Source organism: Cebus imitator, unplaced genomic scaffold (genome assembly GCF_001604975.1).
Source record: "Cebus imitator isolate Cc_AM_T3 unplaced genomic scaffold, Cebus_imitator-1.0 Scaffold58, whole genome shotgun sequence".
NCBI lineage: Eukaryota > Metazoa > Chordata > Mammalia > Primates > Cebidae > Cebus > Cebus imitator.
This window is the reverse complement of record NW_016107373.1, coordinates 2623966-2650063: the sequence shown is the minus strand read 5'-3', so window position 1 is coordinate 2650063 and position 26098 is coordinate 2623966. Positions and strand designations below refer to the sequence as shown.

Genomic DNA, 26098 nt, shown 5'->3' with positions numbered 1-26098 from the left:
GTCTGAGCAACTCTTGCAGGGATTCGTGGACGTGTGGGGGAGGGACAGCCTCTCACTGGACAGCGCCTCGCCCAGGCGCCTTCCTGGGAACCACCAACTGGGGTTTCTGCCCCAGCTTTAGAGCCTACACAGCTCATCCTCCCTTGGTAGGAGAGAGACACCGCCATTGGGCCACAGGACTTGTAGAGGACGCCACGAGAAAAGGGTTGATTGGGGAATGGTTGTCGCGGTTACGCCGCCCCGCAGTGTCCCTTGCCTTGCTCCAAGGCTTCCAGCCCCATCACAACCTGTCCGTTTTCCTGGCGCCCTGGAAAGCATGTCAAGCTCTTAAGCACTGTGACAATCCCACCCCCGACCCCGTCTTTCCCTCATCACCTCTTCTCTGTTACATCGAATCCCATTTCACAGATGAAGAAACTGAGGAATCGAGCTAGTGAATGCAGCTTGGACATCTTTTCCAAGCCGGCCAAGGTCCGTCCCCCCCAGTTCTCAGAACGTCTCTCCCTCTGTAACGTATCTCGATTTGAAGAACATGTGCGGTTCGCGACTTCAAAACCGCAGCTCCAGGTAAAGAGTTAATATTTTTAACGAACCCCAAGCCCCTCACCCTTAGCCTTGGCAGGACGCCTACGTTTTGCAACTTCAATTTTTATCTCCAAACTGCTGTGCATTCAAAGGGTTAAACAGGACTGGGAGGGGGCCAGCTGCGGAGCCCCGAAAGGGTTAAAAATCCAAACGCGTCGACTCCCCCCGACTATTTGGTTCCAAATGGACTGCCAAGGGACCGGGAGAGCCAGGGAGCCCCCCTCGCAGTGACTTTTTTTTTTAATTTGAGAACTTTTACTTCCGACCCCAAAAAAGTATCCCAGTTCCCAGTTCCAAAGTTCTCTTAACCTTTTCTTTTTATCATCTATTTTTTTCTCGATTTCTCCGCGGGCTGGATTATAAAACGCTCCCTCTCCCTTTGGGTTTGGGGAGCCGGGTTTCCCCCTCCGGGCAGGGCGCGGGCCGAAGGAGCCCCGGGAGTTTTCTCCGGGGCCGGGTCGGGACGCGGCTGGTGAGTCCCGGCTCCGGCCCCTGAATTGGGGGGTCCGCGTCTGCCCCAAACGCCGCTTTCTTCCGTTTTCCATGTCATTTCCTGTACTAATAAGATGGTGGTCAAAGCAGGGGAGGAGAGCAGCAGCGAGTCGCCGCCGCCGCCGCGCCGAGGCTGGCGCTGAAACTTTGCCTCGCCGGGGACCAGCGCGCCCGCAGCGCGGCCGCTCCCGCCGCGGGGGCCGCCAGCCGGGGCCGCGCCGCCTCCGCCGAGCCGCCCGCCGGGCCGCCCGCGCCGCCCGGGCCCCGCGGCTGCCGCAGCATTCCCGGGAAGGTGAGTCAGCCCCGGTAGCCAATGTGGCCATTGAAAATGGCTTCGGAGAGCGCTCGGCAGTTTGCCAGCGAGCGTGGGGGCCGCCGGTGCGGGGGCCGGGAGCGGCGGCGGGGGGCGCGGGCGGCCGGGGGCCTCGGCGCGGAGCGGGGGTCCGGGCGGCGCGGGCGCGGGGCGGGGGCCGGCCCGCCGGGGCCCCGAGGTGGGCGAACCCTCGGCAGGTAGCTGCCGCCGCCGCGGGAGCCGGGGGCCGCCCTCCGCCTCCTTCCTCCCCGCTCGCTCGCTCCTCGCCTTGTTACATTGTAGCCTTTTCTCTCCGCGAGCGGCGCGCCCGCTGACGGACGTGGCTGCCGACCAATGGGAGCGGCGGCCCGGGCCGGGCGTTCGGAATGAGAACGCGGTGACACGGGCGGGGCGGGGCGCGGGCGCCCGAGGGCTCGCCGCGGCCGCCGGCCTAGTTCTCGCGGACGCCCTCGGCCCCGCGCCGGGGGCTGCTGCGGGGGGCTCGGGGATGAAGGTGGGAGGCGTCCTTCGGGATGCCAGGAAGCCTTCTCCATCGCGAAGCGTGGCCGAGCCGGAGGGCGTTTCTGGAATGCGTTTCAAGTGTTAGTTGCGGTGTAGACTCTTCGGGAACCCTCTCCGGAGCTTAGCCTCCACCCCCCACTCGCAGTCCCCAAGGTACTCGCCTATGCAGAAACTGCAGAAACTTAGCGGCCAATGACCTCGCTCCGGTCAAGGCCAGCGTGCCCTAGGCGAGTCGCTGCAAAGAGAATACCAATGTCTTGGGCGATGCTGGTGTAAAGTTCTGGTGTGTGTCCAGAGCCCAGTTGAGAGATGGGGGCTTAGACCCCCCGCCCAGGCTGGGCTGGGATTTAGGAGAGAAAAATCTGAAACCTCTCCTTTTCCCTAGATGCTTGCTTCGTGTGGAGAAAGGCTGTGCTATATAATTTGGAGTGGTTGCAGGGAAACACACCCAGCTCTTTGTGCGTGAGCCAGGATGCAATAATGAGAGATTGCTCTTGGTACCTGAAAACCCTGTAAACTTTGGGGGTTTGGGGAGAGAAGAATTTTCCGTGGAGCGTGATGCCTGTAGCACCCAAGCTGGTCTTTGCCCACGTTTCCCCTTGAGAGGAAGGAAGGTTGGGGCTTTCCTAGGGTCATTGTGTGGGGTGTGGGGTCATGGTTGGGGAGCAGATTCTCTGAAAGGTGGACAAGCAGAGATCTGTTTGGCATGTCTGGAAGCCTGCCCTTTTGGGAGTAGAGCCCTAGCCTCTTGCTGTATTCAGTCTCATGGAAAGGGTTTCTCTCTGAATTCTACCTCCCCGGTATGGTCGCTGTGTGACTTTGGACTTCACATCGTTGTCTTTGGCCTTTCTGAGCCTTGTGTCTCCATCCCTAACATAAGCCCAATAAAACCTGAAGGGCAAGGCAGTTGTGAAATTAAATGAGATAGCGAAGGTGAAATGCCTATTCTAGGGCCTGGCATACTGTTTAAGAAGTGTTTCCCCCCCACCCCCGCCCCAGAATCCCTGCAGAATATACTGTCCTAGGGCTATCAATTTCCCCGCAGACCCCAGTGTGGTCCAACCAGTCTCAAACTGACAGGGCCCCCAAGGAACAGCTGGTGGCAGGGTCTCGTTTCCTGAGATGAAGGACTCCCCTCACTTGTCCCTGGAGTCCTAGATGGGTCAAAATAGCCATCACCTCTGCACTTGCAGACTCATTTGACCTGAGTTACAATTCTGTCGTCTAGACTTCCTGGGTTGATGTGTTCCATCAATTTGTTCTCCTTGGTGTCAAGTAGGATTTCTTTTATTTGGATCTGCCCTCTCCTGGACTTAAAAGGAGTTTCCCTGGTTCCAGGTTATTGTCAAGTATGAAGTAAAGAGCACTGGACCAGGAGTCAGGAGTCCTACCTGTGGCTTCAGATGCCTCCTTAGCCCGGTCTCTTGGCTATCTTATAAGCATGACAAACACACAGGGGCCAGAGCTGTCCGTAACCTTCCTCTCTAAACCTCTTCTAGGGCTCTGATCTCGGGCAAGAGCACACTGTCCCACTACTCTTTAAGGCAGAAGCGTTGGTGTCTCTGCCTGTCTCTCTCATCCCAATCTGCTCCATCTCCAGGCCCAGATAACTTTATCCTCTCAAATGAACCCATCCACTTCTCTCCATTCCCTCTTCCCCAACGTGGTAGTCAGGCCATCACCGTCTCTCCCCAGGACAACAGCAGGAGCCTGCTGATGTACACCTGCAACCTCCCCTTCTTGGCAGTCAGAGTGATCTGTTCCAAATCGGATCATGTCAGGGATCCCATTTCCTGCTTGAAACACCTAGAAGTCTTTCCAGTGTGTGGAAGATAAAGAACCAAATTAGTGCAGTGATCTAAAAGCTTCTGAGTGATCTGGCCCCTCCCCTTGACCTCATCCTCTACCGTCTCCTAGGTCTCTCTGAACACCATACTGATCTGTCCTACACAGCCTGGACTTTCCTCCTCAAATCCTGAAGCTGTTGTCATCTAATGAATGAATTAAGGTTAGCGAAGGGCACAGTGGGATGGGAGTGTCTGGGGTCCTTAATGCTTTCCTCTTACTATTTCCGGTTCTTCCAGGTCCACAGTAGGTTGACTAGAGCTCTACCTGCACTTGGGTGGGGGGCCCTGTGACTGGCTGCTGAGTTATAAATGACAGCGATACATGTCACTTCTGGGCTGCAGCATTTAATTGCTGGTTAGACCTTCCACAGTGCACTTTCCCTGTGACATGGCAACTGGTAGGAACGTGGGATGAGGGTGGCCGCTGCCAGCCTGAATCCCTGAGTCACTCCATGTGTGAAGCCCTTGGTGACCCATGATGAACATGCAACATGAGGGATAACTAAACCTTTGTTGTTTTAAACAAACAGTGAGCTGTTGGGGCTGTTTGTTACTGCAGCATAACTTAGCCTGTGCTGACTGATACAGGGACTAGAGAGGCATTTTAGGCAGAGACAAGTAGTGCATGTGCAGTTAATACACAGAGAGAGGACCCTGACTTGGAAAGCAGCCAGGGTGATCTCTTCGACATGCATATCTGAGCTTATAACCCCCTGCCTGAAAGACCTTCAGAGACTTCCACGGCTGCTAGGAGAATGACAGAAATCCAGTTGCCCTCCAGTCTCTGTGGGAACACCGTCTTTTGTGCCTCCCATTTGTCATATGTTCTGCCTAACATGGGGCTTCCTCATGCTGTTCCTTCTGCCCTGACCTTCCATTCCACCCTCCTCCTGATGAGGCCTCCTCATCCTTCCTCCCCTGTCTTCACATCCCCTCTTCAGGGAAGCCCTCCCCGATTAGGCTGAACACCCTCTTTATAGCTCTCTTGGCCCACCTACCTCTCCTTTGGAGCACTCACATCCATAGCAACTTTCCGCTTATTGGTGTAGTGATCTGGTTGTAGCCTTGCTCTTCCATCAGACTCTAAGCTCTGACAGGGTTGGCTTTAGTGTGCTGGTGGGTTTGTACTTGAGAGTTGCTCACCAAACACCTTCTGCTGAATCCTTGAGCGTGGATAGAGAGCTCAGTGTGTGCTGGGGACTGGGGACAGGATGAGTGAACGCCGCTTCCCTGAGCAATGGGCTGGTGGGTTTAGCTGGATGGAGGTGTTAGGCATAGCTGGCAAAATGACTGGCTTGTAGAGGACAGCTGACACGTTCCAATCCTTACAGGTGTTTATGGCCAGGAGGACTGTGTGCTAGGGATGTAGCAGAGGATATTCCAGGAAAGCAGGAGGATGAGAGTCAACATTCCCTTGAGGTCCCTGCTGATCTAGACAGTATATGATTCAGTGAAGGGGCTGCAGAGCGGGCGATCTGGGGAAGATAAAGAGGAATAAGAAAAAGATGATGATGATGATGGCAGCTAATGTTTTTTGAGGGCTTATTGTGTGCCAGGTGTGGGTCTAAGCATGTCACATACCCTGTGCTGAAAACAGCTCCACAAGCTAAATAGTACTTCTGTTTCACAGATTGAGAGACTATGAGTCTCCAAAAGATGAGGTAAAGGACCCAGGGTTAATGGTGTGGCCAGGGTTAGAACCCTAGCAGTCTGAGGCCACATCCTTAGTATGCCCTCTTGGAGTGAGGGCAGAGAACCCCAAGCCCCCTGGGGAGAAGCCCCTTTGGAAGCACCATGTGGGGTTATAAAGCCCTCAGGGGAGAGCAGGCCTCCAGTGGGGTAACACCTACCTAACATTGGGGTTTGAGCATGGGGTTCTTGGCTCAGAGGTGGCTAGGGGCCCTGGTGCCCGGGCTGATGTAAAACTGTCTGGTGCCTCTCTACCTCCTGCTGGAGGCTGCGAGTCCTTGGAGGCCACAGAGCCCCATGTTCTCAGAGTGGGGCCTGGGAGGGGCTTCCCGACAGCTGACCCTGGAGCTGTGCTGGAAAAACAAGCTGTGCAGAAAGAGAAAAGAAAATTGTGCTGTTGTTTTTTTAAAAAAGCCTGTTTCCTATTGCAGATTTGTGTCTGTTGAAAAGGCCAGTGTTCACACAATGCAGCCACCTTGCTGGTGGTGGCCCCAGACTGTGTTGGCTCTGCTGGGGAGGCCTGGACCACAGTCTGGGTGTGATTTGGCCCTTCTTTCATTGACCAGGTGGTGAGGGCATGCATGCCATCGCTGTGCGAGGCACTGTGCTGGGCCTGGGCGGTGCCATGTGCAAGTGAGTCCTTGCCCTTCCAGAGCTCACAGATCAGCCTGGGAGTTGGGCAAAGAACCAGGCCGTTGCAACGTACAGCAGAAGAATGCAAAGGAGACATCACTCACTCTAAGTCAGGAAGGCTTCCCTGAGGAGGAGGCCTTTAGGCTGGGCTGAGAAGAGTGAGTAGGATTTGGAGAGCACAGGAGGGGAGAGGCTTCAGGCCCGGGGCATGGCTTGTCCAGAAGCGTGGGTGCGTGGAAGGGACTGGGGAGGCTTGAGTAGTTCATCCAGGTCAAGAGTAAGTGTAAGGGGAGGAGACGGAGGCGGATGAGGCTGGAAAGAGAATGACAGTAATAATAGTTAGACTAACACTAGTCCCGGTCCTCAGCATTGGTCGCATCCTCTCCCTAGATTACTCTTGCCCCAGTTATCTCCATGGCGGACCCCCTCCCCTCCCCCAGGACTTCTGCTTAAACACTGCCTTCGCATGGGCACTTTTTTTTTTTTTTTTTTGAGACAGGGTCTTAGTTGCTCAGTCTGGAATGCAATGACGCGATCTCGGCTCACTGCAACTTCCGCCTCCTGGGTTCAAGCGATTCTCCTGCCTCAGCCTCCTGAGTAACTGGGATTACAGACACATACCACCACACTCGGCTAATTTTTGTAGCTTTAGTAGAGACAGGGTCTCACCATGTTGGCCAGGCTGGTCTTGAACTCTTGACCTCAAGTGATCCACCTGCCTTGGTCTCCCAAAGTGCTGAGATTACAAGTGTGAACCACCGGGCCCGGCCCTGGGCACTTTCTCGTTTAAAATTGCAACTCACCCCAACACCCTCTCTCTGCTTCCTGCTGTTTTCTCTCTTTAGTGAATAGCACTTATCCCGTGCTCCATGTTTGACTTTTTAATTTGGTTTTCCATCTGCCTCCCATCATTATAATGCAAGTTTCCAGAGAGCTGGGATTTTCTTTGGTTTTGTTCACTGCTGTGTGAACAGTATATGTCATATAGTAACTAGAGCTTCAAATACTTGTAGAATGAGTGGATGAATTGAGCACCTACTATGTGCAAAGTGCCTTACCTGCTTTGTCTTTTTAAATCTTCACAGCGGTGCCCTGATCGTGGTATTGTTATTTCCCCATTCTACAGTTTAGGAAACAGGCTCAGAGAGGTCACGTCACTTGCCCAAGGTTTCACAGTTGGTAATGAAATTCAAACTCAGGGCACTGGATTCCTGAGCCCTCCGGCCTAACCCAGATACTTGGCCCTTACTAGGCTGTCACAGGTCCTGACTGCTGTGCTGAGGAGGAGTTTACATCTGTCTGTTGGGCCACAGGGAGCCTCAGAGGGTTTTATGAGGGGGAAGCTGACATGGTGATCAGATCCACGTTCCGAAACACAGCAGGAGTGGCTTGGGCATGAGGCTGGAGGCAGGAAGACCAAATAGGAGGCTTTCTTAGTAATTGAGGCAGGAGAGGATGACGGTAAGAGCCGAGAGTGATGATTCCCAGGGAGAAGTAGGGGAACTTGGTCCTCTATAGTAAAGGTCAGAGCGGATGGGTTGGGGCTCAGTTCTGGGGACCAGATGTCTCCTTGAGTGCGCCTGACTTCTGCTTCTGAGTAGCGAGGGGACCTGCAGATAAAAATCCAGCAAAGTACTTCAAGCTGGTCCCTTGACAGGGAAAGGGAACTGAGAAGGATCCAGGGAGCTGGCTGACGGGGTCCACGCTGTGCCCTGGAGAGGGTGTGGGCCCCACATTCAGTCTTGCTTCTGGCACCAGGTAGCAGTGAGATCTGAGCAGGAGGCTGCTTCTCTTGGAGTAACCCATTTTCTCATCTGCAGAATGGGGGTGATGCCACTATCAGCCTCTGAGGGCTGCCTGGACAGCTCCAGAGAAAGACAGAGCGCCAGTGAATGGCTTAGGGCCAGTGTCAGGCCATCTCCTGGGTGTGAGGCCAATGGATGTGGGGGAGGCATGGGGGTCCTCTTGTGCCCCTTGCTGGGGATGGGATGGCAGCGCCCGGATATGAGACAGTGAGCGTGTCTGTACTTAAAGGTGATCTGGCCATAGCCTCAGACACTCATGCTGCCCCAGTGTCTTGTGTTTAAGGCAAGATATTTAACCTATCTGGGCCTCAGTTTCCTTTCTGTAAATGGACTCAGTAATATCAGACCTGCCGTGCATTCTGTGGAAGACTTTTTCCTCTGTGTTTGCAGGACCGAGTTTAAGATGCTATTATCTCTGGGTTGGTAACCAGCTGGACAAAACACGTAGGGAGCACCAGGACACTGACAAAGGTCCGGTGAGATTACTCCCGCATCCCCTGATGGATGAGGAAGCTTGGGGCTCAGAGAGGTTACGTGACCAACTCAAGGCCACACAACCATCATCTCATTGTTCCGATCTCCTTAAGAAGGCCACATTGATAAAGGAAGCCTTTGGGATTGCCTACTTGTATTACATAACAATTCCCAGAAGGTTTCTTGGGCAATTTAAAAATAGGATTTGGGCTGGGCACAGTGGCTCATGCCTGTAAACCCAGCACTTTGGGAGGCTGAGGTGGAAGGATCGCTTGAGTCCAGGGGTTTGAGACCAGCCTTGGCAACATAGTGAGACCCTGTATTTACAAAAAAATAAACAGAATTAGCTGGGTCTGGTGATATGTACCTGTAGTCCCAGCAACTTGAGAGGCTGAGTTGGGAGGATCACCAGAGCCTAGGGGATTGAGGCTGTGGTGAGTTGAGATCATACCACTGTACTTCAGCCTGGGAGACAGAGTGAGACCCTGTCTCAGAAAACAATTATACATTAATAAAAACAGGATTTGATTTATAGAGTCTTGGTTTCAGACTTTCTCCCATCCCAGAAACCTCACAGGTCAGAAGTTACAGGCACATTCAAACAGACCAAGAGGCTCCACTGAAATGATACTGGGTAGGGGAGTGGAGTAGAGAGGGGGCAGATAGCTGCTGGCCATCCTGCTCCCAAGCAGCAGCCTCAGACCAGGGGTTGGTGCTAATGGTAGGGGGGTTCCCTGCTTGCAAAGTGAGGCACCCCAGGCCTCTGGAGCCATCAGTGCCTTCTGGAGCATTCCCTTCCAGTCCTCTCTACCCTACCCGACCTGATCCATAAGAGCAACCAGGACTCTCTTCCTCTCAACTGCACCTTCTACTGATCCCCAGTCACTAGCCCAGGCAGGTTGGCCCTTAAACCCCATATTGTATAGCTCAGAAAACTGAGGCTCAGAAGGGGGATGTGACTTGGAGCTCATACAGTTTAGGGAGTAACCAAGCTAAAATTCTGACCCCAAATCTAACACCCCTTCCTCTGCACCCCAGTTCTTCTCCTGGAATCAGAGCAGAATGGGGACCCCAGAGAGTTGTTGCAGCCTCTGCCCCCTGCAACAGAGGTTGTCCACGACTGCATGAATATCAGGGAGTGTGACTGGAAGGAGCTTGGGGTCGAAAGGGGGGTGGCGGCCAGTGGGCGCCTTCCCCCAGGCTTGTGGCAGAGTTGGGGGCGAGAGTGGGACCAGCAGGCAGGAGGATCACTTTGACTAGGGCACTGAGCTGGGCTGGTATGGACGTCACTGAGCAAGTAAATATGGAACCGCCCCCACAATGTCAGCTTTCCCAGAGTGGCTTCTCCCACTATCTCTCACTTTCCCCAAGGGAAAGGGGTGAGGGCCAGCAAAGGATCCGGCTGCCTGATGCCAGGGAATGGAAACGCCTGGCTGGGGAGGCTCCAGGACGGCCGAGGGGCATGGGGAGCAGCTCACCAGACCCTTGGCCCCAGCAGGAAGTGAGCTTCTTGTAGGAGCAGCTGACTGGGACCCAGCCGGGGCGGACTCAGCACCATCGTGGCCTAAGGTACAGAGAGGGTGGGCTCTGGGGGCTGCTGGGAGGTGGTTGGCTGGGGCTCGTCCCTGACCTCACAGCCCTTTACTGCCCCAACCCAAACAGAATGGCATTTTCTCAGGGGACAGGGGTGCCCCTCTTTAGGGCAGTCTTGTCCCAAGAGAAAGCAAGCCCAGCCAGAGGGAGCTGGCATTTGGAGAGGGGGTACAGTGGCGCCCCAAGTAGGGGTGGAGGGGGAGGAAGGAGAGAAGCCCCTTGGCCTGCAGGAGGTGGAGGGCAGGGAGGTGAAGTCCTCAAAGCAAATCAGCAAACTTAGCAGCCAGGGAAACCAGCAGTTTCTCTTGACCCCAAAGAGAAGATATTGGGTCTCCTGGGAAGGGTGAGCAGAAAAGGAGGATCCAGGGCAGAGTTTCCAGCTGCCAGATCCTGGGCCTTTTATAAACATCAGTGACAGCCAAGCCTGAATGAGTGTAGATGGGCATGTTCCCTTCAACCCTCACAGCTACCCCATGATGCTAGTGTTATTAGGTGCAGCTTACAGAGGTAACATGGAAGTCCCGAGAAGTGAGGTGACTCACCTAAGGTCACACAGGTATGAAAGGCTAAGCCAGGATGGGAACCTAGGTCTGTCTGATTCCAGAGTCTGAGCTCTTTATCACAGCATGGGACTGGCTTGCTAGGACTGCGGTGGGAGATACCATCAGTCATCCATGCGGGGCAGGAGTTTGGACAGCTAACTTGCTGATTCCACGTTCCTGCCCCTGAGAGGCTGGACAGTGTAGAGAAAGTACAGCACGTGGGCCACTGTGGCTCGGGCAGCTCACCCTCTCTGTGCCTTTACGTGACCATTTGAGGAATGGAAGGCCTGTCACAAGGACCACCCATGTTATGGCATTTTCAGACTTTCCCATCCAGCGTCTGGGACAGCAGATGTTCATGGAGTAGCCCCTTGTTCTCTGGGGTCCAGACATACACACCTGACTCTGGATAGGCCCTGCACCAGGTTCCTTCTGGAACACCGGGAGCACAGTGGCTCTGTCAGGCCATGGAGTCCGTGGTCCCCAGACCTCCGCCCATCCTGAGCTGTGCAGGTCGGGTCTGCGGTGAGAGGCGTGCAGACTTGAGAAACTTGTTTGGCAACTTGACATTGCCACATCCTTTTTAATTTTATTTCACAAAAACATCTGTTGGCATCAGATTGGAAAACTTAAAAAATAGAGAAGTCACTTTACCCCAAATTTCTTGAGCAGCTCTTGCTTGGGTCCTATGATTGAAGGTAGGAAGCACCAGTCTTGCTCATGGATCCGGGGCCAAGGAGAACAAGTCATTTCGCCCTAGCAGGTCGGGAGGGAGGATCTGGTTAGGTTTCCTGGAGGAGGTGACGAGGAGCAGGGGTTTGCCAGGCGGAGGGAGAGGGAAGAGCATTTTAGGCTCGGGGAACAGTATGTGCGAAGGCAGGCAACAGGAGGATCCCATGGTTTGGGAATGGCAAGCGGTCTTGGGTGTTTAGAGAAGCAGTGGAGATGGCTGGGGAGGGGCAGGTGCGGGCCAGGCCCCGAGGGCCTTGAATGCTGTGTGAAGGAATTGAGACTTTGCCCTGGAGGCACTGGGGAGCTCTGAGTGGTTTGTAAGCAGGGAGGGGAAGTAGTTAGTTAGCTTTGCATTATAGAAAAGGTGGCAGTGGACTTGTGGTGGCCGTGGCTGAGTAGGTGGCTTACAGCAGTGGTCTCCAAGCTTTCTGGCACCAGGGACGATTTCCTAGAAGACAATTTTTCCATGGACGGTGTCGGGGAGGATGGTTTTGGGATGAAACTGTTCCACTTCAGATCATCAGGCAGTAGTTCGATTCCCATAAGGAGTGCACTCCTAGATCTCTCACATGTGCAGTTCACAGTAGGGTTTGTGCTTCTGTGAGAATCTAATGCTGCCTCTGATCTGACAGAGGCGGACCTCAGGCGGTAATGCTCGTTAGCCCGCCCACCACTCACCTCCTGCTGTGAGCCCGGTCCCTAACAGGTCATGGACTGGTACCCGTCTGTGGCCCAGGGATTGGGGACCTCTGCCTTAGAGGACCAAAGAGGCCATTCAGGTGTGTGCCTCCTTTCTGCCATTCCCCTCCCGGGAGGCTGTTCCTTGGTGGTGTCTGGTGGAAGAGATTGCTGATACACAGGCCTCTCTTTGACCCATGAGTTTGTCCTGGCTGACGGGCAGGCAGCACTCTGGTGTGAGCAGCATGGCCTTTCCAGACTGGCCTGGTTGCTGGGCTCACACCTGGTGTCACAGGCTGGCCATGGCAGAAATCTCTTGTCCTCACTGCCTGTCCTACCACAGCTGCAGGAACGTGGACTGGTAGGCTGTCACATGGATGCTGGGTGCAGTCTGGGGACAGTCCAGAGCCGTGTTCAGGGACAGCTAGCAGGAGAAGGGAGGGCTGAAGTTTGGGCCATTGCCCAGGCCCTGGGCGCCTGGTCTCTGATGGCATGGGGTCTGCGTAGGAGGTGACCAGTGGGTAGCAGCCTGAGGTGGCTTCCTGCATGGATCCTCTGACAGGCCAGGGCTGAAACCTTTATCTGTGGCCTGAGGAGGAAACAAACATCTCATTGAGACAGCGAGGGAAGTTTCAAGCTCCAGCCTAGTCCAGCTCAAAGCAGCAGACGGTGCAGTGTCAGGGAGTCGCTGGGCTTCAGCTCAGTCGCAGCCTCCGATCTCTAGAGCAGCTGACCTGCCCTGTCCCGGGGATGCTGGGAACAGACAAGGTGTGCCTGGGCCTGCATGTGGCCACAAGCCCACAGAGAGCACGGGCCTGCCCAGGAGGGAGCTGTTGGAAGCGCCTCTTCTGCCTGCCCCACCTCCACCCTCCTCTGGGGCCCCAGTTCAGGGTGGCCCAGCCTCTGCCTCCCTCCCTGCAGCTCCCAGACAGGCTGGGCCCCAGCAGCAGGCCGGGCTGTCTGGCCGCTGTCCAGCAGGGAGTCCAGCTGCCGGGGGTCCTGCAGAATGGGGCTGGGCAGCCATTCTTCTCTGTCCAGGCTCTGGCTTCAGGGCCAGGAAGGCAGGAATTGTGGAGGTACCTTAGTTTTGAAAGTGGCCTCGGTCACGTGTGGAGGCTCAGGGCTAGAGTGCTCGCCCTGTCTGCCCTATCGCCCTTGGTTGGTCCCATCCTGCACTCAGTACCTGCCATAGACTGCAGGCCTCCCTGATGGGAGCTGGGGAGCAGGCCCTGGGACAGCTGAGCCCACCTTAGGCTTCGTCTCTGCTCCACCCTTCCCCAAAGCTGATTCTTTCACTGTGCAGGCCTGCTGAGACCTCCTTGCTTCTCGGTGCCCCCGCTTCTCTAAGGACAGACACGCTGAGCCTGTTCTGTATGGCTCCTGCCACTTCTCAGCGAGACCCGCCCCCCCCCTCGCCCCACCAACTAAATTAAATCCTCCAAGGCCGTCCATGTCCGGGTCCAGGGGCACAGTCTGGCACCTTTGCTCATCGCAGCCTGTCTCATCCTCTCCCAGGGACTGCGCTCCACCTTCCCTCTCCTTGAGCCCCCTTCCTAGTTCCGAGGCCTTCCCTGTCCCAGTTCCCTGGGCTACCTGTAAGGCAAGGACTCACTGGCCCAGCTCCCAGGGTCTGCTCCCCAGGCTTCAGTTAGAAACCGGACTCCTCCCTGGCACCTGCCAGTGGCTCCCCTGCCCTCCCTGAGCACCCTGGCCCTAGGCCCAGGACAGTGGCCAAGAAAGTCTCCTCTGCCCTCTCAGACTCACTCTGGTTTCTTCCTGGGCCCTTCTCTCCTGGAGAACTCCTCTGCCTGCTGCCTCCTGGGCCCGGCAGTGGGCTCCTTCCTGGCTGCCCTGGGCTCCGGGCCTGGCAGCAGTCTGACTGCTTCTGGAGCTCAGTTGTTGCCACCTCCTTTTCTCAGTGCCCAGTGTCTGGGGTGTGGGTGGGCTTCACATTTTGTGCGAGTCCCTGTGGTTCACAAAGAGGCTAAGTGGGCCAGGTGTCATTTCATCTTTGCAGCACGCTTGGGAGTAACTACTTGGGAGTTCGCCCAGTTTGCAGATGAAGGAGTTGAGGCCCCACAGGTTCAGTGACTTTGTCAGGGTCTTGTGGGAAATCAGGGACTCAGACCCACGTGTCCTGACTCTTCTCGTGACCCCATAGCTGTCTTGGAGATAATGGCCTTTTTGGCCTCTGCTTGCTATATTGTCAGGGCCCAGTTCCTGCCTAGGATCAGGGTCTGGCCAAGCCTCACAGGTTCAATCTGTGTTTGGGGCTTATTTTGCTGCCTGGGCCATTGCCTGGGCTTAGTACTGGTCATGGTCAGCGGCAGTCAGCCCTGCGAGCATTTAACACTGCTTTCTCCTCCTCCTTCCTTCCTGAACTCTCGCCCTCAGTGCCAGGTCCTCTTAGGGACATACACAGCCTTTATCCCTGAAGCTGGTCACATTGGCCAGGGCTGGGGGCTGCTGGGACAGAATGGGCCATCTTTCTGTTTCACCCTTCCCCAAAGGGGGAAGGGAAGATGGGGACAGATGGCCAGAGGAAGGTGGACTCTGAAGAGCTGGCCTGTGTGCCTCTGACTGCCCAGCCCGTTTCTTCTTGTGTCACATTGAAGATCCACAACTCCCAGCCTCTCCCTTCTGTGGGGTCTAACGCTCTATGCTTCCTTACAGCAATTCTTGATGCGAGTAGAGAGAGCACAGGCTTTTGCTCTGACTTCCCTGCTGGGGCTCCTGAGGTTCAGAAGGGGGTGTCTACCCCTTTAGATACCTTGTGGCATTTAAATTTCCTTTACTTCCCTGCATCCCAACAGAGCTGCTGGCATGCCTCCAGGGACTGGTAGCCCACTGGTTCCCAAGGCAGCTCATTGGATCTTTTCATTTTTTGTTTTACTACAAGCTAATTACATAAGGAATATACAACTATATTTTTATGTTGGAAAAAAAATATTAACAAGTAAGCTAAAGCCTTCCTTGATGACCAGAACATTCCAGATTCCTCTGCAGGGTTCACCATCGTTGTCATTGCTCTGGCATATATCCTTCTAGATCTTTTTCTATATGTTGACACACATAATTTATAGGAATACGTATCACTGCAGTGTGTGTGGGTGTGTGTCTGTGTTTAAACAAATGGTTTCATGTAGTACAGATTATTCTGCAAATTGCTTTTCTCACTTAACATTGTATCTAGGAAATCTAGCCACACAGTAGGTTTTAGAGAGGATCGTCATTTAACCATCCCCCCGCGGCTGACATTTAGGTTAATTCTGATTTTATTCTAGTGCCTTTTATTCTAGCGCGTATCTAGAACAGCTCCTGCTGGGTCTAGGGAACCTTTTCCATTTTTTGAAGTTGATCGTGCAACGTTTAAAATCTATCTGTTGAGACTGCACAGAATTAAATGTTTCCCGGTGAGTCCTTGACTATTGCTCGTTCTCCTTTTTAGAGCCAGAGAGAAAGTCAGCTCTCCTGGCCCCTGCTAGCCCTCAGAGAGTCGAAAACAGTGGCTGTGGCCCCTGGAGCCTTCTCTCCTTCACATGCAGGGTTTTCTGCCCTCACTCAAAAGGCATGGCTTTGGGCGACTCCTCTCTTGAGCAGCTGTTATAGGAAGTGAACCCTGGAGTCATAATACCTCAGTTCAAATCCTGGCTCAGTCCCTAACCAACTGGGTACTCTGGGATGCCACATAACCCCTCTGTGCCTTAGTTCTATCCTCTGTCCAATAGAGATAACAGCAACACCTACATGCTGGCACTGCTGAGGACCGAGTGAGCTAACGCATGTGAAATTTTTACTATGTGCCATGCAGACCCACTGTAAATGCCCAATATTGTTACTTTCCTGGGGTGTGTTCTCTGCATGAGCCCTGGATCCCACCTCCATGGGCAGGAGGCCTGTGCTCCCATAGGGCAGCCTGCATGGATGTCTCCAGCCTTGGTGACGGCTTCATCCTGTCCACTGACATCCTGGAGGAGGCTGCTGCCTGGGAATGCAGCGGGTGATCGGATTTCATCGCCTTGGCCCTGAAGGGTCTGGACCAGAGCCTACGGGGAGGGAAGAAGGTCACCATGACCTCTCGCTCGGCACAGGTGGCCAGGAGCCTGGTAACATAACTCCATCCTTCGGGCAGGTTTACAAGCTGTCAATGAGGTTCGTTGTGGCTGCGGATTTGATCTCCCTTGGCCTGCAGGGTGGGCAGGAGACGAAAGCAGCTTGGGGCCAGCCTTTCCCCTGGGAGTCCCGGGAAGGTCCGGGCCACACTGGCTGGTCCAGGCGAGGGTTTGCCTTGCAGTCCACGGGGCAAATCGCTGCAGCTGACTATTTATTTAGTGCTGGAAAGCATGGTCTGTTTGCCCTTTTCCTTACACCCACCTCTCAGGCTCCAAACCACACTTAACACTGCTGCCTAAACAGTTCCTTATAGCCACCCTGTAAGAAACAGGCAACCTGGCCAGGGTCATTTCGCAGATGCATAAACTGAGGGTTCAGGAGGTTTTGCGACTCCCAAAGCCACACAGGTCACCGCCGGCCGGTGACCAGTAGCCAGGCCATCTGGCTCCCTGTCCGGTTCTTTTTCACGAGGCCACCTAATGTGACAGCCTTGGCAAAGGTGCCCAGCCACACAGCCCTGCTTGGCCTCCTGCCCTCTGGGCAGTGGCATGTGTGTTCAGTGAGCACAGAGGTTTGGGATTATTTCCTAAGAGATGAGAGGCACCATGGCTTGCCCCAGGCCCTGTCCTTCCCCAGCACCAGCCCTGGACCCTCAGGGTAGCCACAGGGGGCCGGCAGCAGAGGGTGGCTGCTGCAGTGGAGTCCTGTCTACCTTTCTGGGGCGAGGACTCGCTCTCTACACCTATCCCATGGTATGGGCAGAGGTTGCAGCCGCCCTGGGGGCTCCAGTGTTTCTCCCAGGGAGGCAGTCGAGCAGCCATCATTGGACCCATTTTTAGGCTGGAGATAGTGAGGCTCAGAAAGGCCAAGCAGCTTGTCTGAGCTGGTGATGCAAAGGAAACCTCAAACCCACCTTCTAATTCTAGATGTAGGCCTTGCTGATCCTGCTGCCAGCCCACAAAGAAACTGACCTGGCTTAGCTTTAAGAGCATGGTGTCGGAGGGACACAGGCTTGGGTTCTGGCTCAGCAAGAACTGCTCAGATTTACTGAGCACTGATGTGGCAGGCACTATCTGTGACCTTTCACTTAATCCTCAAGGTAGCATCACGAGGTAGATACAGCGAGGAAACTGAGGCTCAGGGAAGCTAAGTGGCGTCCCAGGATCACACGGGGGGAAGCTGAGATTTGAATCATGGCAGTGTGGCTTCAGAGGATGTGTGGGAGCCACTATGCTGTCAAGCCTTTGATGGCTGGAGGGCCACTAAGGTAGCAGTGCACCTTTCTCACTCCTGGCATCATCCTGACACATGGCAGGTGCTTGGTAAATGTGTCGAGTAAATCATCTCTGAACGAGTACAAAGCTTTGGGCAAGCAACTCAGGCTCCCTGCATGCCGGTTTTCTCACCTTTCCTTCAGCCCTGATGGGGAGGGTCCAGTATGGTGATATCTGGAAGTGCTGAGCTCAGGGCTTGGGCCCTGGCAGTTGCAGTCACTCCAGGGAGACGGTGCCTGAATCGGGATGCTCTGAACTGGTCCTTTGGGTCTGTTTTGACCTTGATGGTGGGAACAACTTGGCAGAGAACCCCTGAGACCTGCTTGGATGCTTCTTGGGAGCCCAGCTTCTGGAGTTTACATGCCCCTGAGTTTTCATAGTCACAGAACACGAGAGCCAGCAGGTCCTAAAGGAAAATGAATCCCAATGGCCACATTGCACAGATGGGTAAACTGAGGCTCAGACAGGGAAAGGGATTTGTTTTAAGGAGTGGGCGGTACTGCTCCCAGCTGTCCGCACTGGAGCTCAGCTGTGTGCCCCAGGGACAGAGGCAAATTCCCTCCGCAGGGGTAGCTGTGTGTGTCACCTGTGACTGGCGTTGGTTTCCCTCTGGGCAAAACCAGGGGAGCCAGAGGGTCTGAAGACAGGCACTGGGCCAGCATTCACCCATTGGGACCACTCCCAGCCTATTGGGTGATTCAGACACACATTTTTCTTTTGATGTCATTTCGTTTCGATAAAGAGCCCATCTTTAGCCAAGGTCTTGGCCAGGGTCCCGCAGCGGTGGAGCAGGATTCCAGTGTGCCTTACCTACTGCCTTCTGAGGAGCCCTCTTTTGTTGCTTTTGTGGCCCCTGTGTATCCCAAAAGTGGGAGCAGGTGCCTGAGGATCGGGGGGTACCTGGGATTTCCCCACCTCCACTCAGATTTGCACTCTTTGTAAATAGCTCTGACAGCAGGATCTCTGCAGGAGGACTCAGTTCTAGCCTAGGCTCAACCATATGCTTGCTGTGTGGCTTTGAGTAAGTCCCTTTCCCTCTCTGGGTGTTGGTGCATCCCCTTGTAAAGTGAGACCGTGGAGCTCGCTGATACCTGATGTTCTGTCCCTCCCAGAAGAAGGGGGTGCAGACCAATGCTTCCTCAGCCCCTATTTAAGTTACGGGATATTGAGGTCCTTGTCAGTTGGGACACCTGGGCTTGGAGTTGAGAGTCAGGTTCTGGTACTGAATGGTCCCGAGAATTTGAAAGCACATGACAGGGTGTGGTGGGGCTCACCAAGATCCACTCTCCTCGCCCCATGGAGAACCTGAGGTTTGGCAGCCAGCAGCCAGCATGCGGGGAAGGCACAGCTCGCGGAGCTCATGAGATCCAGCTTTGAATCCTGGCTTTGCCACTTACCCCTAACTACCCACTTAACCCGTCTGAGCCTTACTCAGTTTCTGCACCTGAAAGATGGGGGAGCTGAAACTTTCCTCCTGAGACTGAGGTGAGGATAGAACGAGTGGACGTGTGTGACTCCCCAGCACCCCGCAGGGCCCTGGTGGAGTGTACCCAGCGTCCTTTAGGTCTGGTGGGTGGGCCAGAGTAAGGTCAGGGAAAGCGCCAGAAGCTTTGCCAACAACCCAGGAAGCTGAGTCCAGAAATAGAAGACCCTGGAGACAGAGGCTCCAGATGGCCAGGCCACACTCTGCCAGCCCTGGAAGGCCAGCCTGAGCTGGCAGTGCAGGCCTTCCCTCCCTCCTGGGGCTGTTGGCTGCATAAATTACTCGGCAGCCTTTGGGCTAATTTTACCTTCTTGGTTTTCATGAATCATTTCCCATCCGGGGGCGTGCGAGAGAAATGGAAACAGCTCTGCCAGCTGGCTGCCGGGGCGCTAGCCACCATGAGGGCCGTGGTGAGCCCCTCTTGCAGGCTCTTGGGAAGGCCCTCCCCAGGACAGGCCCCAGGGCTGGCTCCTTCCAACCATGTCCTTCCAGCCTTTGGGTTATAATGACTTAGGGTAAATGAGTTACAGCAGATCCTGAGGCTGGAACTTGGGCTAAATCTAAAGGGATTTTGAATCAGTGGTTTCAGCATGATGGTCCTTTGGGTCTGTTTTGACCTCCATGGTGTGAACGACTTGGCAGAGACCCCTGAGACCTGCTTGGATGCTTCTTGGGGGCCCAGCTCCTGGAGTTGGCATGACCCTCAGTTTTCATAGTCACAGAATGCCAGAGCCAGCAGGTCCTAAAGGAAAATTAATCCCAACAGCCTCATTGTACAGATGGGTAGACTGAGGCTCAGAGAGGGAACGGTATTTATCCAAGGTCTATGCCTCAGTGGATGAGGTTGGAATAATAGTAATTTACCGGCTGTTTATAACTTTACTCATAACAACCTGATGTCACTCTTCTCCCCATTTTATGGGGCGGGCGGGGGTGGGGAGGTAACTGAAGGCACAGAAGGTGAAATAACTTCTCTAGATCACAGAGTTAGTCGTAGAGCCAGGATTCTCATCCAGGGAGTTTTGCTCCAGGGCCTGTGTTCCCAGCTTCTACACCAAGCTGCCTCTTGCCGGTGGACTAGGGCTGCCCTTGTTTCTACCCTCCTCGCCTCTCCCATGCTCCTTGGAAGTGGGTGTACAGGGCCGCTGATAGGGTACTCCTGGAAATCCCCAACTGACACTCTCACATTGTCTTCATCCATTCACCAAATATGCATTGAGCCCTGCTGGTGCCAGGAACCGTCCTGGGTGCTGGGGATTTGGGAGCAGCCAGAATGGGAGGGGCTGGGAGGCTGGTGAGTCCCCTGCCCAGCACCCTCATCTCCTCTGAGGCTGGCTTCTCAGGGGATGGTGTCTGCACAGCACTGTGGTCTGTGCCACGCAGGCAACACACTCAGATGCCCAGCCCAGGCCGGGGGCACACGTGAATGCCACAGGCTGACTGGAGACCTGGAGAGTGAGTGTCTTGCCCTTGCCTATCTGAGCAGGACCAACACCCAGCTCCAGTGAATCGCTGCCATGTGGGACTGCCCGTGTGGTGTTGCCAGCCCTTTGGATTTCCCAGAAGAGATGAACATCCACATTTTTACATGGAATCTTCTGTTTCTTCAAAGTTGGCAAAAATAAAAATGGAAAAAAAGAACAGTCACCAGTTTGCAGGCTGTGTTTCCTTTCTTCCATTGCCTCTCTGCAGGCCTGTCTAGGAGGGAGCAGGCTTTCATTCCAGTTAATGAGCCCTGAGGGCCCTTCCCCCCCTGCTATGGAAGACCCCTCCCATTGCAGTCTGTCACCCTCTGTGCTGCACTGCCACCTGGGAGTAGAGGAAAGGTGTGGGCTTTGCATTGTACAGACTCCAGACAGCTGCTGTGCAGCCTTGTTCAAGCCACTTAACCTCTCTGAGCCTGCATTCTTATCTGGAAAACAAAAATTGTGCTTACTAGGTTGTTGACAGAACTAAATGCAAACTGACTAAAACTCAAGTCAAACAGGAGTAGCCTAAAATGGAATTCATGGGCTCAGCACAAGCTTTAGGAAGATCTTGAAAGCTTCAGGTACAGTTGGATCCAGGTGCTCACACTGTCATCAGGACTTGGTCTGTCCATTCTGCCCTGCTTTCTTAGGTATGGCTCCATTCACGGTCAGGCTGCTGTACGAGGTGGCACCGTGGCTGGCTGTGCCCCTACACACAGCAGATTCGCACTTCTATCTTTCAGCAATTCCTGCAACGAAAGGGCTCTTCTCTTCCCACCAGAGTCCCCCAAAGCCCCAGAATTGTCGCTCACAAACTGGCTAGATGCTGTATCCCCTCCCGCACCAATCACTGTGGCTGGATTGCAGATATAAGCGCTGATTGGTCAGTCCTCAGTGGCACTCTACCCCTGGAGTGGAGCATTTGGAGATGGGGGCTCCCCAGGGACACCAGGGGGCCTGGATGCCAACAGGCAAATCATTCTAACTGGATTGCAAGCCCCATGAGGGTGATGACCTTGTTCACCCATGGTTCCTAGCACCTAGGACAGTGCCTCACACTTGGTAGGATGTGAACGGAGAGGGGGTGAACAGATATGCTTCACAGAGTATGTAAAACACCCGCACAGAGCTGGGCATCAGCCACGTCCACTCCCCTTCCACCTCCTTCCTGGAGGACTCCTGCCTACTGAGCTGCACCTGCCTTCTGGTCAACTGTCATGGCTCCACAGTGCCTCCTCCATGTTTAGCTTGTCAGATCAGTCAGAGAAGCCCAAGTATGCCCGTTTGTTTTGACAAGCCCGACATACAGTAATTATAATCACTAGTGATCACATCACCTTGAATTCACAGGTATTATTCTCTGAAATTATCTTATTCTTTGTTTACTTCCTTATTGCTTCCGCCCAATTCATTCACATTATTTGTTACTCTTTTTAGACTGAGCTGCACTCAGCTTCATTTCATCAAATGTAGGAGGGGGATATAATTCACCCTGCAGGGTTATAGAGAGGATTCAGTGAGAGTATACAAAAATGGAACTCACTTGCACAAAGCCTGGCACAAAGTAGGTACTCAAGAAAGGTCAGGTTCCCTTTGAATTCTTTTAGGGCAAGGTCTTATTGGAGCTTAGATGTATAAGCCTTTTCATGAATACATGAGAAGGTACTTAATTCTTAGTAATGACCACTAATGACACACATGTGCACACATACACACACATACACAATCACAGATATCCCTAGTCTCATAGTGTAGGTGCTAAAAGTGGCCAAGAGTCAATGGATCAGCAAGATAGTTTTTACTCACAGCACAGTAAACAGCAGGATCATGAGCTTGGTATCACTGATCACCCTACTTCCAAGTCCCATAGCAGGGCCCAGATGGTAAGTATTCACACAGTGAGCTGTGTTGCACCAGATTTCAGGGCTGAGAGCTCAGCAGCTTTTGTAGCAAGCCATAAACAAGTCAGTTTCTCTTCTCCAGGAAGTGAGCAGTTGCACAGTATTCACACCGTCTCCTTGACCGACAATTACCTATATCACTAGCAGCAGAAATGGCTCACAGTCAGAGGATGGTGAGGCCATCCAGGTGGATATACTCAGCAAGGATGTTTAGGGATGCTCAGGACCCAAGGAGAATTGCCTCTCATGTCACACCACACCCCATCCCTGCCACCTCCCCCCACCCCCCTGCATGCACACGGTACTTGTCCAATCAAATGGTGAGCTGGCTGCTGATAGTGAGTTCCCTGTTGCTGAAGGTATTTATGCATGCTTGGGGATGATGTATACTGTGGTTTTAAGCATCTTGTGAATTAGACTAGTGCATCTCCAACTTTGATGTGCGCACAAATCACCTGGGCAAATCGCCTTGGACCAACTGGTTCAGGAGGACTGTGGTGTGGAACTCAGGATTCTGCATTTCAAACAAGTTTCAGGAGATGCTGAGGCTGCTGGTCCACAGACCATACCTTGAGAAGCAAGAATTTAGATGACTATTGAGGTGCCTTTAATTCGGAGATTCTGGGCGAGACTGGGTGAATACACCACCAGTGAGAACGGCAGGGCAGGATGGAACAGCGAGGGAGGGAGAAGGGGATGGGGGAGAAGTAAAGGTTGATGGGGGCAGGGACTGTGGGCCATTGTCAGGACCCCTGGACTCTTTATGCCTCTGCGGCCCCTCCATCTACAAGCCTTCTCCTTTGGGTCTTATGGTCCAGACAGGGAGACCCCTTTCCTTGTAATCAAAACCCTGAAAAATAACCTCATGGTGTTTCCTCAGGGTCCTGCATCCCCAAATAGAGGCCCCAACTCCACGAACTGGGAGGAATGTAGGTATGAGGACCTTGCACAGTATCCAGAAGGGTAGGGGCTGCCTAGCCGAGTGGCTGGCGGTGGGTTCCTGTCTCCCTCTGCCTCCTCTGGTGGCCTCGAGGTTTCTTCTCCTCTGGGTTTCACTTTCCTTGTCAAGAAAGGAGGGGCTTGGGTCAGGTCATCTTGGGGCATCCTTTCAGCTCTGCCCTGGTTGGAATCCCAGCCCTGCCTGCTAACAGCCACAGGCGTGGCATGCGGGGAGATCACTTACACTGTCTGGCTTCCTCACTGCATCTTGGGGGTAAGGAGCTGGTTAGACAAAGACACCCTGGGTCTTTAGCATCTGGTAAGCGGTCAGTGCAGGACAGCTCTGATTCTCCTTAGAGGAGTCTACACATCCAGGCCTCTTTCAATTATGACCTTCCTAGCCACCACTTTGCCATCTGAAAGTGTGGCTTCAACCCAGAGACTGCACCCCTGGCAGCCTGACCCTAGCCCTCCTCAGGTCATACCCCCCATCCCCAGGTTTGGCTGTGGCTGACCTGGTGCTTGGAGTTGGAGCCAGGTTGCCCTCAGGGAATTGTTAGGACTTCAGGGCCCTCTTCCACAGGAACAGCAGGTGGTTGGCAGGAGCCCCTTCTGCCTGCCTCACCCCGAATCACCGATATGCTGGAGGTGGGGGTGGGAGAGGGGCAACCTGGGATTTGTATTTTAATTCTGTTAATACTTGTAAGTTATTTCTTACTTTTTATTGTGAAATAAAATGTAGATAGAAAAGTATAATAAACTTCCACAGAGCTATCACTCAGCCTCAACAATTCATAACCCCTAGGCATCACTAGTATATTTTAAAAATCAGAAATGCATGCATCTGGTATAAAATTCATAAGTCCTGGGTGGGTATGGTGGCTTACATTTGTAATCCCAGCACTTTGGGAGGCCAAGGCGGGAGGATCACGAGGTCAAGAGGTCGAGACCATCCTGGTCAACATGGTAAAACCCCATCTCTACTAAAAATACAAAAATTAGCTGGGTATGGTGGTGCGTGCCTGTAGTCCCAGCTACTTGGTGGGCTGAGGCAGGAGAATCACTTGAACCCGGGAGGTGGAGGTTGCAGTGAGCTGAGATTGCGCCACTGCACTCCAGCCTGGGTGACAGAGTGAGACTGTCTAAAAAAAAAAAAAAAAAAAAAAAAACATTCAGTAAGTCCCTCTCCTTCTCCTCTAGCCATCAGTCTAGGAGTATCAGCTGTCACAGCCTAGAGCTGCTCTGAGAATATATGAGCACATATAAATGTGTATGTCCTTTAACACTTTATGCAACTGGGGTGTGATTGTTTTATATAACACACATATAGCTTACTGGCTTTGTGCCAGATACTGTCTTAAGCAAATTACAAATATTAACTCATTTATTTCTCATAACAGCCTTACCAGGTAGGTACTATTAACTCATTTACGCCCGAGGTTGCAATTTTTTGAATTTTTGCGATCAGATCTTGGCGATGACCTTGAGCAGTAGGATGTAAATAACTCCCAGTTGCTTAGCATTCCAATAATGGAGCACAAGGCATAAATGGGTTTTGATAGCCTCAGGCCCAGAGAAGTTAAGGAACTTCCCCAGTGTCACACAGATAGTAAATGATGCAGCTGGAAGTTGAATCGGGGCAGTCCAGCACCAGAGTCCATGCTCTTAACCGCCATTTCTGCTGCTTCTCTTCCTGACTTTGGCTTTGCTTTTACCACCAAATGAGTAATCCGTTCGACAAATGTTTATTGTGTGCCTACTTTGCACCAGGCACTGTTCTAGTTGCAGGGGATACAGGAGTGAACAAAACAGAGAAACATCTCTGCCTTCCTGGAGTTGATATTCTAGTTGTGAAGGCAGGCAGAAGTGCTACCTAAGTTTGATGGTGACATGCACTCTGGAGAAAAATACAAGGGGCTAGGCGCGATGGCTCATGCCTGTAATCCCAGGCATGAAGCACCTGGGATTGGGAGGCTGAGGCAGGCAAATCACCTGAGGTCAGGAGTTCGAGACCAACCTGGCCAACACTGCAAAACCCTGACTCTACTAAAAATTCAAAAATTAGCCTGGCGTGGTGGCAGGTGCCTGTAATCCCAGCTAGTAGGGATGCTGAGGCAGGAGAATCACTTGAACCTGGGAGGCAGAGGTTGCAGTGAGCTGAGATCACACCACTGTACTCTAGCCTGGGCAACAGGGCAAGACTCTATCTCAAAAAAAAAAAAAAAAGAAAAATTCAGTAAGGAAGGAGTGGTAGCAAGCCTCAGGGGGTTGCAGTTTTATGTAGGGAAACCAGAGAAAGTGACATTGAGTAAATACCTAGAGGGAGTAGGGGAGTGAGCCACCTTATACAGGGGAAGAGCACTGTAGGCAGAGGGAACAGCCCGTGCTGAGGGTCATGTTGGAGGCAGAGCAAGGCAGCCCCTATCGCTGTGATGGGGGCTGGGGAGTGGGAAGGGAGGGAATCTCAGGGAACAGACACACCGTGTCAGGCCGGCACACCGCTGAAGAGCTTTGACGTTTGCACTGCATGAGATGGAGCACCGTGGGGGGCTTGAGTGGAGGGCAGGGGCACTTGGTCTGCCAGGTGTCATAACAGGCACAACCTGACTGTGAATGGACAGCAGGGGTAGAGCGAAAGGAGGGACATGAGTCAGGCTGTCTCTGAAGCCATTCCAGGAAGGGGGAGTAGTGGCTTGGAGTCGGGTGGCTGCCATGGAGGAGGGGGTTAGGTTTGTTCCATGGCTTCCTTCTTTGAAACTGCTCACTGTCTGTTGTGCGGCTGTGCTGTGTGGTGTTATTTAACCAGCCGCCCCACCCCGCTCAATGGGCACATTGGCCGGTTCCAGTCTTTTGCTATCCCAGACAGTGCTGCAAGGAATACTCTTACACAGATGTCTTGGAGAAATTCCTACAAGTTGTAGTGTTGTATTTGACCAGAGCGTAGAAAGTTATCACAAGACAAAAGTATGCCAGATTGCAGGGTCATTTATTATGCCGGCGACCACAGAGGACTCACGTCTCTCCAACCTGTGGTG

General features: G+C 53.5%; 1 protein-coding gene across 7 annotated transcripts in view; it reads left to right on the top strand.

Moving 5' to 3' along the window:
• Window positions 1-329: 329 nt before the first annotated feature.
• The window catches only part of PRDM11 (PR/SET domain 11), an 82059-nt gene continuing 56290 nt past the window's right edge, over window positions 330-26098 (top strand). For 2 of the 7 annotated variants that reach the window (XM_037738866.1, XM_037738863.1), the window contains exon 1: window positions 330-567. In XM_037738866.1, the coding sequence (XP_037594794.1) occupies window positions 409-567 (159 nt within the window). In that variant the 5' untranslated portion in view covers window positions 330-408. Of the gene's footprint in view, window positions 568-673; window positions 1370-1797; window positions 2045-8786; window positions 9909-26098 lie in introns of those variants that run through there. The other 5 variants (XM_017529381.2, XM_037738868.1, XM_017529378.2 and 2 more) reach the window with 4 other exon arrangements.